Source organism: Colobus angolensis, unplaced genomic scaffold (genome assembly GCF_000951035.1).
Source record: "Colobus angolensis palliatus isolate OR3802 unplaced genomic scaffold, Cang.pa_1.0 Scaffold200, whole genome shotgun sequence".
NCBI lineage: Eukaryota > Metazoa > Chordata > Mammalia > Primates > Cercopithecidae > Colobus > Colobus angolensis.
The window spans coordinates 4,693,191-4,708,853 of NW_012115156.1; the positions used below are offsets into that span (position 1 = coordinate 4,693,191).

At 43.1% G+C, this 15,663-nt stretch overlaps 1 protein-coding gene across 1 annotated transcript in view; it reads right to left on the reverse strand.

Moving 5' to 3' along the window:
• The window catches only part of SCD5 (stearoyl-CoA desaturase 5), a 188,478-nt gene that overhangs the window by 88,522 nt on the left and 84,293 nt on the right, over positions 1-15,663 (reverse strand). Inside the window, exon 2 of the mRNA XM_011941798.1 lies at positions 4,405-4,535. Coding sequence (XP_011797188.1) covers positions 4,405-4,535 — 131 coding nt within the window. The remainder of the gene's footprint in view (positions 1-4,404; positions 4,536-15,663) is intronic.

Below are 15,663 nucleotides of genomic sequence, written 5' to 3' on the forward strand. Positions count from 1 at the left end.
AAAAAAAAAAAAAAAAAAAAGACATTCTCAGACAAACCAAAATTGAGGGAATTTGTCACCAGTATACTTGCCTTACAGAAAATGGTAAAAGGAGTTCTTCAGAGAGAAGGAAAATTATATCAGAAACCCGGATCCACATAAGTGAAGGTAAAATAGAAACTTTTATTTTTCTTATTCTTAATCTAACACATAACAATTTGTTCAAAATAAGAATAGTAACAATTTGTTTAGTGATTATAGCTTATGGATGTGTAAAATGAGTGACAACAACGTCGTAAAAGACAGGAGGGAGAAATTGGGAATAGACTGTTATAAGGTCCTTGCGCTACTGCAGGTACTATTATGAAGTGGTATAGTGTTATTTGAAAGTGGGTTTAGATTAGCTGTAAATGTATATTGCAAATTCTAGGGCAATCCATAAAAATTTTTAAAAAAGAAGTATAATTGATATGTTAAGAGAGGAGAGAAAATAGACTTATACAAAATGGTGCATTGAAACCACATAAAAATAGAAAAAGAGTAGAATACACAAATAAAGAGTAAGAAAAAGAGCAGCAAATGGAAAACAGAAACTTGGTGGATATTGATCCAACTATATCAATAATTGGTACCTCGGTAGATATTAGTCCAACTATATCAATAATTACTTTAAGTGTGAATGGTCTAAATACACCAATTTAAAGAAAGTCAGAGAGGATTTAAAAAAAAAAAAGACTCAATTCTATGTTGTTTAGAAATCACGCTGTAGGACAGCATATAAGAATATCTAATGGGTGGCCTGAATCAGGAGAGTGGGCTTTCAGTCTATCCACTAATTAGCTGTGTGAACTTTGAAAAGTCACTGGTATTCTCTGTTTACTTCTCTGTAAAATACAGAATTTAAGCTAAATCCCTTTAGTTCTCTTCCAGCTCTCAATCCAATGCCTCATTACCATGACTTGATGAGGAAATATGAGCCATGAGGGAGTGGGCTGAAGCCTCTAGTAGGTGCTTTTGACTGGACTGGGTCCGTGAGAGACCCAGATGCAGTCAGCAGGAGCAGATGCATGAGCGTGACAGCACAAATCTGAATCCTGGCTCTTGCTTGTGAAAACTTAACTCTTGGAGAATAGGAATCTCTCATCTGGGTCCATCTTTGACTTGGAGTAAATTATAAGGAAGTTGCAAGCAGTCTTCGGGTTGACTTCATCCTACTGGCAAGGAAGGAGGATAGACCAGAGAGGAACTCAGGGGATCTTTGCTGAATACAAGGGTTCAGAGTGGACAGAGGATTTTATAGCTCCTTGTCAGGCATTCCTACCCCATCATAATCTTTTTTTTTTTTTTTTTTTTTTATGGAGTCTCACTCTGTCACCCAGGCTAGAGTGCAGTGGCATGATCTCATCTCACTGCAATCTCTGCCTCCTGAGTTCAAGTGATTCTCCTGTCTCAGCCTCCCAAGTAGCTGGGACTACAGGCATGCACCACCATGCCCGGCTAACTTTTGTATTTTTAGTAGAGACGAGGTTTTGCCATGTTGGCCAGGCTGCTCTCGAACTCCTGATCTCAGGTGATCCACTTGCCTTGGCCTCCCAAAGTGCTGGGATTACAGGCATGAACCACCATGCCCAGCCCATCATCATCTTTTTAGACTAAAAGTATCTCCACCTTTCCTACTGTTGCCTCTCAGCCCCACACATACATCTTCCATAGAAGAAAAAGAAAAGGAGTTTAAAATGTTTAAGTCTCAACTTTAAGAACACTGTTCTTAATGCTCAAGGTCTTATTTGTAGCATCTAGCAAAAGCCTTGCTGCTCCCAAACAGAGACAGCTATGGCATGACTTGTCCATTTTGGCCAAGGCATAACCATTCTGGTGAAAGAGAGAAGAGAGAGAATCTTTGAAACTATCTTTAAAAACCCATGGATTATCAAAGGGCAACTAAATCAATGACTGCATTAAGTCAGGGTTATAAGTCACCATCGTACACTGGCAGATCATAGCATTTTTTCACTTCCTCAGGTTGTTCTCCTCACAGGGTTAAGTGGTTTAAAGAAAGTGTTCTAGACACTGACTAGTTCTAGTTCTGTTCTGGTGCTCTCCCACTGACACAGTTCTGCATGTTATGGAAACTGGCCCTATGCTGATCTTACAGAGGTGCCTTCCACCTAGGTCTACGTGACACTGTTATAAAACCCCAGGCCCATGAAACACTGAAATTTCCACTGGGAAACTGTGGGGATTCTAATATCCTGCTAGACAGAAAAGCTCCATGAAGGTGAAGCTTGTGACTCTTTGCTCATTGTTATTCTCACTGTGCTTTCTCAGTGCCTGCCACATAGTAGGTGCTCAATAAGTATTTGTTGAATGAATTTTAAAAATCCACTACAAATGTGGGCCTTGAAAAAGTATGCATAGTTCAAATTTGATAGTTTCTAAAACTACATTTTAAAGCTGTTCATTTTTTTATTTGCCTAACAATCATTTATTGTTTTCTATATGACAGACATTAGCATACAGAAACCAATTAAACAACATATCAATTCTCATAAAAGAGAAGGTGAGAACAATATTCACCAGGTGCTACCATAAGCTTGGTACTTTTTATTCATTATTTTATCTTCCCAGCAACTCTGTGAGTCAAATATTATCGCCCCTCTTACAGATAAAGGAACTGATACTTGCAGAAAGGCTCACATCTGGCAAATGGCAGAGCCAAGAATTTATTCTAGGACCTGGGTACTTCCATCTACAGTGTACTTTCTCCTTAAAATAAATTTTAAATCATAGTCTAACATTCTGTTATGTGGTGTTTTGTTAAGAAAACTTAGGTTTTCAAATTTTGAGTTATAAACAAATAGTTTCATGAGAAAAAAAAATCAGAGTTTTAGGCTTCAGCTACAAGTTACTTATCTTGGAAAAAAAGTCCAATAATAGAAATGTTTTATGACTACATGAGTGTGTCATTGGAGGCTATAAAGAAAGGACTGCTTGAATACAAGAAATGAAAATTATCAAGTTAGGTCCTGAACGTCATCTAAGACCTAAGTCAATTATTATTTTGAAAGCCCAATACTGAAATAAGATGGCTGAAGTCAAAATAAAGTGCAGCACAGTTCACACTGCCGGTGGTGAGCAAACGGACATGGAACCAGGAAGCTGCCAACGGCTCCCTTATGCTTAATAGCTTATTTCCTAGAACCTCAGTACTAATTCCTGACTGTGCTTGAATTACAAGCAGTATATATACACACCACCAACTGTGTTCCCTAATTGACCTATTGTGTTATATCCTATTTACCTTATGAAAAGTCAAACTGTATGAGAGAAGCCTAAAATAAGGAAATGAATTCTGAGCTACAAGAGCATTTAGAGAAATATTCTGCATCAGGTTGTCCCGTAGGAGTGGGAGGCCCATGGCAGAGGTGGCCACGTGAGCTGTGTGTCTGAGGGCCACAGGGAAGCTCCTGGGTCACCTGTTTCCCTGGACTCTAGAACACTTTTGGCAATCACTATTCCTTCCCAATGAGTGAAAATGCACGGGGCCCAGAATCATCTACACTCATATGCGGGCAGCAATTTTGAAAACAAATTGTTCTCACTCAGATTAGGAATTGGGAAAACAGAGATCCATGACCAAACCAAAAGTACCCAAGGAAAGTACCCAAGGAGGCGGGGAATGGCCTAGGACCGGAATAGTCCTAAAGAATATGGCCCAATCCTAGTACAGTGATGACCGTCTCTTACATTTTTATAGCCCCTTGCAGTTTTCATTGAGTTTATGACAACCCTGAGAATAAAGTTTTGTTCTTATTTTTACGGATAAAGAAACTGAAGTTGAGGAAGTGATTCACAGCTAGCACCCATCAGAGTAAAATCCCTGAGTCTTCAAACTTCAGATGGAATAGTCTTTGGAAGAGCAATAACTTAGAGTCAGGCTGGCCTGCATTCGCCTAGCCCTGAATGTACTATTTTTTAGGTATATGATTTGGGCAGGTTCTTTAACCTCACTGAACCTCATTCTCCTCATCTGTAAAATGGAGACGTGTAGCATCTAGCTCACAGGGCTGCTGTGTGGATCAAATACTATATGCATACCAGTGTGCTTATCACAGAACTTGGCCCCTGGTTAGGGCTGGACAAATGTTGAGGCTTTCAGGCTATGTTCACAGCATGGGCTCTGGGTAGAGGAGTCTCCCTTCCCCTCAGTAGTTCAGCATGCCTTAGGGCACAAAACCCCCCAGGGGACATTTTACTGTATCTAAAAGCTACAAAGAGATACAAACTTGGGACAGACTGGGCGTGCTTGGGGCCTGAACACTGAGTCTAGGACGGGGATGGAGGGGTGTCAGCCCATCTTTCCCCTCCTCCCATACTGCCATCTGCACTGGGTCCCCCAACACAGAGAGGACCCTCCATCCTCACCTGGAAAGCCATGGAGTTGGCGACAGCCAGAAATATCCTCAGAGGCAGCTTGGCCTTGTAGGACCTGTGGCTCCACAAGCGATGGGCGCCAGCTGTCACACCCAGAGCGGCCAGGAGGAAGCAGAAGTAGGCTGCAAGACACAAGCAGGGACAACATCAGCAATGGTCCCCGAGCTTTCAAACATCCCCCATGCTTTTTCTCTCCTGAACAGGGATGCACGTGAAATGGTGTCAGGGGAGAAACCTGCGACATGAAGAATCAACAACTTGAGAGGAGGCAGCCTTTTTGATTAGTAGCATCCCAGTACCGTGCATAAGCAGAGAACTTTCTTCAGCAAACTTTGACCTTTGAATATTTTTCCCTACAGCAAATCTTTTATTTGCTAATGTTTCTTGCCAGTCTTGATGCAAAGTCACAACCATGTCAATGTACATTCACAATTCAATCTCACACGTACACTCTCAGCAGGGCGGAGATTGAGCTCTATGTCACCTCTTAATTGGCACCCATTAAAGGGTGAGAGATATATGAAGAGCATATTTCTAAGTGGCAGTACCCATTATTGGTGTCAATAAACATATTTAAAGAGAGCACAATATTACATCTTCCAGAAGTGTTTGACCAATCTTGATCTCAATCTATATTGATTTGGTTCTAAAAACAAGATTTACCCTTAACTCTAAGAATAAGCGGTCCCTGAATATATGTGGGTTTCATGAACATGACAAATCATTCCTTACTTGAAAGGTTAAAAGCAAAAAACAAACAACAATCTGCCCACAAATCACAGAAAGCAGCAGCAAATAAAAAGCTCTGGCCTCCTTTGTTATTGTAATTTAACCTTGGTCATGAGTCCATGAAATGGACAGTCATTTTCCTTGTCATCCCTGGCCTTCTTGTCTCTGTTTTAGCTATCAAGTAGTCAGGGAACAAGTAAAATCTAGAATGGAAAAATTCAATGTGATTCTATTTTGCCAGTAGGCTGGACCTTGGGTGCAATCAAATTAATTTCAAGACTCCATGAAAAAAATTGGCTAAAAAAGGATCACTCTAATCCACATTTGCCAGTCAGGCCTTTACCACAGACATTGTCTTGTCCTTTTGGGAATCTCCAATAATTTATGGATCACTGCATGGTTCTCTGTCTATCCCTATGGCACCAACAATGGTTCCAGCAGTGCCTGCAGTAGTGGCTGTTGGTTTCCCATGGTTCTTCTTCTAACAACTGGAATTTAGCCATGTGACCTGGCCCTGGCCTAGCATAGTGCCCTGTCTTCCAGGACATGGGAATAAACATCTGAGCCAATGCTTTTCCCTTTTCTGGCTCAAAGCCTAAGCTAGGGTTTACCAAACATTACATATTACCAAGCTGAGAAAACCTGATTACAACAGCAAATCTTGAGGCCAAGAAAGTGAGACATGAAGACAATGAAGATGCCCACAAGAGCTAAACCTGTCTTGAGTCACTGGTTGTTGACCTAGGAGCTCTGTCATTCTTCTTTTGATCCTGGGAGCCTCCACAGTATGTCCTAGTTACCAGAGCCAACAGATTTCATTTTCTTGCTTAAACTAGCTTGCACTGGATTTCTGATGCTTAAATTCTGCTGAAGCTCTGGGGAGGAAACCAACCCTCTGGTCATGACCCAAATGAAGAAAAACCACAAAAACACATTCTGGGATGAATGTGAGGATTTATGGGCTGTCCCATTAATAGGATTCAGTTTTCCTATTTTGACAGTGCTAATTCTCTGTTCTTAATTTCTCTTCTATGATATTTGTGGAGACTCATATACAAACAAGTGCTCAGATGGATGCTTACTAGCTGGTTCTGAGGTAATGAAATATTCAGACACAGAACTGGTGACTTTGAGGGGATAAAAGGAGTAATGGGTAATGCCAAATGCTTTACCAAGTAGCTCATACCTCACAGAGAAAGGTGCTAAATCAACAGAAACCAGAATCACAAGATGACAGAATCGTAAGCAACAAACAAGTATGGCAGTCTGGATGCAAACAAGAGTCATTGATTCTGGTTAGCTCAAGCCAAAAACAAAACAAAAGCAGGAATTAAAAAATATATGGAGCAGCCTAGAGAACTCAGGGATGGTCCTGCAGGACAGGCTATGCCACCTCCAAGATGGTCCATCTGCTCCCCACTTTCTGGCATGCATGGCCTTGTGTAGTCTCTTCCCTATTAGTAACTTGCTTCTAACCAAAAGAATATAGCAATATTGAGGGAATGTCAGTTCCATGATTAGTGTACAAAATACTGTGACTTCTGTTTTGCTAGCAGATTCTCTCTTGAGTTGGCTTTGATAAAGCAAGCTGCCATGTTGGGGAGGCCCACGTGGCAAAGAATTGAGGATTCCTCCAGCCAACAGCCAGTAAGGAAATAAGGCCCCCAGTCCAACAGCCCTCAAGGAACCAAATCCTACCAACAACTACATGAGTGAGCTTGGAAGCAGATCCTTCCTCAGTCGAGCCTTCAAGCAAGATCGTAGCCCTGACCAACACACTGCAGCCTCGTGAGAGATCTCGGGGCAGAGGATCCAGCTAAGCTGTACCTGGACTCCTGCCCCACAAAAACTGTAAGAAAATAAATATGTTTTGTTTTACACTGCTAAATTTGGGGGTTATTTGTTATGCAACAATAGATAACCTGAATACAAAACATAAGCAGGAACCTTTCATTCATGGAAGGAAGGTACATCTTAAATCCTGATTGCAGAATAGTTTATCATCTATAGGGAAAGTAAACAGGCTGGTGTTGCATGGGGTAGGGGGTGGAGGCAAGGGGAAGAGGGGAGTGACTGCTAATGGGTTCTATGAATAAAAATGTTTTAAAATTTATTTTAGGGATAGTTGCACAATTCTGCAAATATACTAAAAACAAATGACTTGTATACCTTAAATAGGTGAGTTGTACAGTATGAGTTATAGCTCAAAAATGCATTATTTAAAGAAACAATTACTGAATTCCTATTGGATTTTGTTATTATATATATTTTCTTACTGTAAAATAAAATAGACCTGTCCCAAAACAGAACAAAGCAATCAAAAACCAACCATTGGCCTAGGATGCTCCCACAGGCATCACCACCCCTGAATACCTGCCACCACCAGACATGTGTCATAACTTGGACCCCTGAATCTTCCACAGAGGCCAAGAATAACCTCTATATGACCCACACCTATGCCTGAAGCTATCAAGACCACCCAGGATTCCATGGCAGAAGTACCTTGTTGCCCATGCTTGGATCACAAACCCAAGCTCCAGCAGCCAGGGATGGGAAGAGGCAGAGTCCAGAGCTCCTTTGGCTTCTGTGTGGAAGACACAACCTCCTATGTGTCCTGATTTCCCTGTTTGGTACATTGTTTTGATAATGATTGTAGTGACCCCGTCCTGACTATATGACAGAGAACAGTCCTAGAAGGATGCTAAAAAGCAAAAAGTAAAACTCCCTTAATCCTGGACCTGATCAGAGACAGAGATGGACAGCCCCCTTCAAGAACCATCCCTGAGTGCTCGACAGAAGGAAGCACTTGGCAGAGCTCTCTAACCCTCGCTTATAATCTATATTTCTATAGCATCAGAGTGAACGTTAATAAATAATAATAATAAGAGCTATCATTGACTGAGAGCTTTCTATGTGCCAGGCCCTCTTTAAGCACTTTATACATGGTAACTCATTTAATACTCACCACAAATGTAGGGGGTAGGTACCATTATGATCTCCATCTTACAGATGAAGAAAACTAGACGTTGATAGAGCCAGGATACAATCTAAGGCAGGAAGAGCCCACATTCTAAATGCCCCTGCTGACTGCCTGTGCCCTGGAAACAGAGTTCTTCCTATCAGGAGGAACTTGAATGAATCACGTCCTTTTAGCCAGCTCAAAACACAAGCTGAAAGTAAAACTCTGGTTTTCCTTTCTGCCCTTCCAATTTACTCCCTTGACTGTAATACCTACACCATCATTCTGTATCCCATTCAGCCTCGGCTTGTCATAAACATGAGTGTCAGGAGAGCCAAGACTTTATGAGATAATTTCATTGAGCTGCTATTAGGTACCAGCCACTGAGCTCAGAACTGGGAGTTTAACAGGAGTTTGAAAAGTAAGTCACTTGCTATACAATCACAAAGTATGGAAAGTGCTACAGAGCAAATGAATGCAATAATATAAGAGAGATTAAAAAGTGGGTAATTTAGTTTGGGAGACCAGAGAAGGCTTTGCAGAAGAAGCAAGAATTTAGGCTAACAATTAAACGATAAGAAGTCAACTGAGCAAGGTTCAGAGGAGGCAAGATCAGGCAGAGGGACTCACAGATGCAAAGCCCTGAGGTTGGAAAAGAGGATGTGATGGACGGAAGGAAACAAACATAAACTTATTTGTTCTAGCAATTCCACTTCTAGGTGTTTACTCAAAAGAATTGAGAGCAGTGATAGGACTCAAACAGATACTTATATATCCATGTTCATAGCAGTATTATTCACAATAGCCAGAAGGCAGAAATAATCCACATGACCATCAACAGGTGAGGAACATCCCTGCCTAACAGAAAGTCAGAAGGGAGTGGAGACTCACTGACAGCCTGCCCTGGGCTGTCACTTTACCAATGTACCTAATTTTCCTGTTTTACTCCTATGAGGTAGACGTCATAATTTCCATTTTACAGATTTGCAAAACTGAGACCCAGAGACATTAAATAAATGCCTTGGGACCTCCAAGTGATAAAGCCAGAACTCCAACACCAGATCAGTCCAACCTCAAACCTTTTCAGGCAACTGCAGTGCTTCTCCACCCTGGCTGCGCACTGCAGTCACCTGAGATCTTAAACATCCGACTGCTTCAGAAATGGGGGCCAGACAGCAGGCATCTCTCTCTCAGCAGATGATTCTGATGCAAAACCAGGGCTGAGAAACTCCTGCCTCGTAAGGTACACCCTCTCTTAGACACCATGTGGCCCCACCCTCTCAATTTACAAACAGAGAGATGAGATCCAGAGAGCATTGCTCTCTACAACCCACCACCAGTTGCTGACTCTCCATAGGGCCTCAGTAAATGCAAAGTGACCCTCGGATAAGGAAACAATGTCATCCTGTCGTGTGAACTCAGAGTCCTGTTCACACTCCACCTGCCCCACCTCCCCACCAGCTCCCTTTGATGGTGAGAACTGCCCCCTAGTCTCTCAGCTGCAGAGTCTTTGATATCTGGGTGCTGGGCTGTGGCTCAGGGTGTGCAATGGGGAGCGATTTTCCCCCAGCGAACTGAGGAGAGGAGGGGGAAGCCAACACAGGGTGAAGGCTTCTTGGGAGAGGGTGATACCTGCGGTGAGGAGAGGGAACATGGAAGAAGGCACTGTGCTTTCATGTCTGCTTTTGCAGTCAGCTCAAGTGTTCTGCAAGTCAGTTCTGGGCTCTGGTCAATTAGTGACTGTTTCTCCTCTCTAGTCCTTCCCAGATTCTGAAGATAGATAGGGAAAGGCCTACAGCCCCATTGATGGAGAGGGAGAGAGGGAGGGAGAGAGGGAGAGAGAATGAGAGAGGGAGAGAGAAAATGAGAGTGAGAAAAAACGAGAGAGAGAGAGAGAGAGAGAGAGAAGCACATATATGTAGTGCTCAGCAATACAGCATAATGGCTAAAATGGCCCTGGGATTGAATCCCTGTTAAATCACTTATCACTGTGACAATTTCTCTAAAGCTTGGTTTCTTCATGTATAAAGCAGGGAAAATAGTACCTGCCCCCTAGGTTTGTTGTAAAGATTAAAAGAGGTACTGCATGCAAAACTGGAACTGTGCTTGGCAAGCAGTAAGCACTGGCACATATTATTGCCCCATGCATGAATGTCATGCTCTGTTTCTGAAAAGATCCCCTCTCTGATAACCCCCTCTGAAGACACCCACACTTTTCATCACTATAAACTTGTGGTTCTGATGAGGAGGGAGAGATTTTGCCTCCCCTCCCCACTCTGACCCCCTACATTTGGCAATGTTTTGAGACATTATTGAGTGTTGCAACCCACAACTTGAAGGGTGTTACTGGCATCTAGTGGGTGGAAGCCAGGTATGCTGCTCAGCATCCTACAATGCATGGAAACTGCCCATGTACAGAATATCCAGGATGGCACGGTGGCTCATGCCTGTAATCCCAGCACTTTGGAAGGCCAAGGCAGGTGGATAACCTGAGCTCAGAAGTTTGAGGCCAGCCTGGATGACAAGGCAAAACACTGTATCTACAAAAAATTATCCAAGCGTGGTAGCATGTGCCTGTAGTTCCAGCTACTGTGGGGCTGAGGTAGGAAGATCTTTTGAGCCCAGGAGGTGGAGGCTGCAGTGAGCCAAGATCTCACCACTGTTCTCCAGCCTGGGTGATAAAGTAAGACCTTGCCTTAAAAAAAAAAAAAAAATCCAGCCCTAAATGTCAAACATGTCAATAGTGATAAGGTAGAGAATCTCTAAATTCTTAGGAAAGCTCTTCTTGAAACCAAGCCTTGTTCATTCTCTGGGTTTGACTGCACCTGTCCTTGCTTCTTCACACCTCTCTAGTTTCATGGGGAGTTGTAGAAGAAGGAATAATTTATTTCTGATATTATTTCATAAATAAGCTGGAAACAAAGGACTATGGTGTGAGATCAATAGCATCACTGATTCTCACATTTTCATGTGCCCTATAACAATAAGAGCTACCATTGATTAAGGGCTTTGTATGTGCCAGGCCCTCTTTAAGCACTTTATACAAAGTAACTCATTTAATACTCACCAGTAAGTAGGGGGTAGGTACCTTTATGATCTCCATCTTATAGATGAAGAAAACTGACAGTGATAGAGCCAGGATACAATCTAAGGAAGGGGATCTTAGTAAAGTGCAGATGTTGGACCCCAGCCCAAGAGATTCTGATTCAATAGGTCTGGGGAGGGACCAACTAACTTGATATATATAATTTTTTTTTTTTTTTCAGATGAAGTCTTGCTCTGTCGCCCACGGTGAAGTGCAAGCAATGGTGCGATCTCAGCTTATTGCAACCTCTGCCTCCGGGGTTCAAGCCATTCTCTCGCCCCAGCCTCCTGAGTAGGTGGGATTACAGGCGTGTGCCACCACGCCCGGCTAATTTTTGTATTTTTAGTAGAGACTGGGTTTCACCATGTTGGCCAGGCTGGTCTTGAACTCCTGACCTTGTGAGCTGCCCACCTTGGCCTCCAAAAGTGCTGGGATTATAGGCATGAGCCACCGCGCCTGGCCTCAACTTGTATTTCTAACGAGCTTGTGGCAGGTGCTGATGCTGCTGCCCCAGAGTCCCTGAGTGTTTCTCTGACCAGCCAGATCAGAGAGACAGAGAGAGAGAATGAATGTGTGTGTGTGTGTGTGTGCACGCGCACATGTGTGTGTGTCTGATTAAGGGCTGCCAGTGACAGGGCAAGGACCTCTACGGCTACTTATCTCATGGAATAGCACCACAAAGAACCTCAGTTAAATCTTACATCTTCCCTTGAAAAGTTTGGGTATACAGGGTTCAAGATTCAGAGGTGATTTCCACGTAGGTACTGTTTCAACAATTCTTTCAAAATCGGAACATTTTCAAGGGTGTTGGAGACTGCAAGCTGAGAAGCAAAGGGTTTCTTCTTACTATTAAAATCTTCTAAATTCTATTATACTTAAAATAACCAGCAGCTCCTCTCTGCCATCTACCTCCCTCCACTAAGCCACCATCTATTGTGCTGCAATATGAGCCACAGAAAGATATGTTCTCTCATCCCACAGCATGAATCTTTAAGCAACTGCCCACATCTAGGAAGATTAAACGACAAAGGGATAGAACAGGAGAGAGAGTGGATATATTTCATGCCTTTTATACATACTGCTTACTTTCCTCAAGTGTCCTTCCTGCCTTGGGTTAGGTCCATTTACATGGTTCTCACATACTGGGCAACTGCTACTTTTCCTGGTTGATTTACAGCTTATATAGCAATAAGCATGAAAGTCATAGCAGATCACTAAGAAACACAAAATTATCGCATATGTTGTTACTACTCTGCTACTGCACCACACAGTTTGTAATTCAAACAAAAAAGAAGGCAAGATTTTGGATTGTTCTAGGACTTCATTCAGTATATACATGGCTCACTTCAGACAGGCACCCCTGTTAGATGCTCTGTTGCCCTCTGTGTTGACCAATACAGCAATCATCATGTTATTAACTAAGGAATTATTGGTCAGTGCTATCTGCCCTTACTGAAACATAATCTCCACGAGGGCAGGGATTTTGTCTGTCTGTCTTTCCAGGTATTCTCAGCTGGCATCTGTGCAACTAAATCAACCAGAGAAAAACACTCAACCATGTTGATTGGTCTCACTTTAAAATCATGACCACTAACCTCATTTGGGCTTTAATATTACCCAGCAACCATATTACATTTCCCTGATCCATATGTGGTTCCTCTGTCCTAGACATTGACCTCATACCTGCTCCAATCACCTCACCCCTGACACCTCCCTCCCCTACTCACCTGGTAACTTTGCTTCTGATTTCAGTAAGAATATCAGAACTTCCCCAGGCTCCGCCACCTCTACCTACCATCCAGCATCTGAGCCTGGGTACTCTATGATCGCTACATGACTGCACATGGCCAAGCCACAGTCTCTTTAAGTCTGGCCCTTCCCTTGTGCATCACATCCACTCATCCTACTCATACATTACTCGGAAATTCCCATCTGTATCATCAACACTGCCCCACATACTTACATTATTCCCATGAGCCTACAGCCATGCTGTTATTTCTCTTATGTTAAAAAGCAAAATTTAAAAACCTCTCTTGACCCCACTTCCCCATCTGGATCCTATTCCATTTCCCTGTTCCCCTTTACAGTGAAACTTACTGAATATTGTCTCCAATCACTGGTTACAGTTCTCTTTCCATTCTCTCTTAAACCCACTCAATCAGGTTTTGGTCTTTCTCCCCTGATAGCTGCGGCAATCAAAACTGCTCTTATCCAGGTCCTGACAAGACAGGTGTAGCCCCTTTACTTGTGGGCAGTCTCTAGGTAAACACTGAACAAATGGATGACAGGGACTCTGAAGGAGAGACCCAGGTACTACAGGAGCACCTGAAGCATGAGCTCATGAAGGAGGGACTGCTGTGAGCAAGGTATGGAGGTGTGAAGGCTGTGTGTGTTCAAGCAGGAGCAAGTGGTTTGGTGTGGCTTCGGGGCGGGGGGCTGTGGGGGTAAAATGAAGGGAGTAAAACAGGCAAGGAGCCAGGTCTGGAAGGGACTCACACAGGTTGAGCATTCTGAATCTGAAAATCTGAAATGTTCTAAAATTTGAAATTTTCTGAGCATCCACACGATGCTCAAGGAAATGCTCACTGAAGCATTTTGGATTTCAGATTTTTGAATTAGGGATGTTCAACCAGTAAGTATATGGCAAATATTCCAAAATCCGAAAAAATATAAAATCTAAAACACTTCTGAACCCAAGCAGTTTGGATAAGGGATACTCAACCTGTATATAATGCTAGAGAGAGAGAACTGATCTTGAGAACAATAGGATACTATAAAGAATTTCATGTGAGGCTAGGCACAGTGGCTCACATCTGTTATCCCAGCACTTTGGGAGGCTGAGGCAGGCAGATCACTTGAGGTCAGGAGTTCTAGACCAGCCTGGCCAACATGATGAGACCCCGCCTCTACCAAAAATGAAAAAATTAACCGGGTGTGGTGGCACATGCCTGTAATCCCAGCTACTTGGGAGGCTGAGGCACGAGAATTGCTTGAACCCAGGAGGCAGAAGTTGCAATGCACCAAGATCACGCCACTGTACTGCAGCCTGGGTGACAGAGCGAGATTCCATCTGAAAAAAAAAAAAATCATGTGATGAGATTATGACAGATCTGAAGGCTGTGGAAGATGGGTGATAATGAGTGGAAATAGAAGACTTTGGGCTGAGTATTCTCCATGCACCCCCGGCAGACACACACCCTCCCTTCTCATGCTGCTCTGTGCCCCGGGAGGCCGGCCTATGCTGAACCGATGGGCTTCCTCTGGCTTCTATCTGGGTTATCTTCAGCATCCAGAGCCTAGATTAGGAACTGGAAGGCCCTTGACAAGTTACTTATCCCTCTGGGCCTCAATTTCCTCATTAATAAAAAAAACAAGGGTGTCCCAAACACCATTCTGGTGCCAGGTTACCCGTATCATAATTATCTGAGGAGCTTTAAAATACATACATATATTCTAGAACCTCATACTGACAAGACAGGGGTCATAACTCTGGCTTGTACCTTCATGCCTTGGTGTGGGAAATGAGGTCTCGTGAAGGAGAAGAGATGCAGTGATAAGAGGAAAAACCTGATGGCCAGAAAGTTAAGAACTCTTAGTTGTCACAGGATGATGCTGACAGCCCAGCTCTTGGCCAACAGCACGTAAAACAAGGTGACTCAACTGAATGGTTTGGGGAAGGCAGGAGAAGGGTGTTTTCTTTTGTTTTTAAGAAAATGACAAAGACTAAGGCTGTTCTGCTTCCAGTCCACTTTTGAAAATGTTTGGCAACTGGTACTTGTGGCCACGCAAGTATAAGAAGAGCTATATTTGGAGCTGTCAATGGTGCAATATTTTACAAAAAAAAGCTCAATGTTATCATTTTTTTAATCTGCTAATATTTGTTCAGTACAATGATACCAAGGCAAGCCCTTGAGAAAAAACTATTCGATAGCGTAAACTAGTTCAGCCTGAGAGCTTTCCATGATTTCCCCTGTAGCTTCTTCCTTTCTTCTTCGAAGCCTCTTCCTTTCCCTCAAATAACACAAAGCTTCCCTTCCGGGTGTGGGGGAGATCATTTACTAGGCATGGGAATCAAAGCTCCCTGGAAGAACTCATGGAGAATGTCGGCTCCTTCCACACAGAAGGGAGGGAGCTCACAGGGAATCTGGAACTGCCCCTCTGCCATTTCCCAGCTGGGGTAATACCAACTTACTCTCTCTCTTAGTCTCAGTTCTTTTATCTGTAAACAAACAAACAAACAAAGACTATGTCAAAGTGTTGTTGGGGGCCTTAAGTGAAAATGCATACAGTCAGCCCTCCTTATCTATGAGTTCCACATCTGTGGATTCAACTGTGGGCTGACAATATTTGAGCAAGAAGGCCGGGCAAGGTGGCTCGTGCCTGTAATCCCAGCACTTTGGGAGGCCGAGGCGGGCGGATCACTTGAGGCCAGGAGTTCAAGACCAGCCTGGCCAACATGGCGAAACCCCATCTCTAC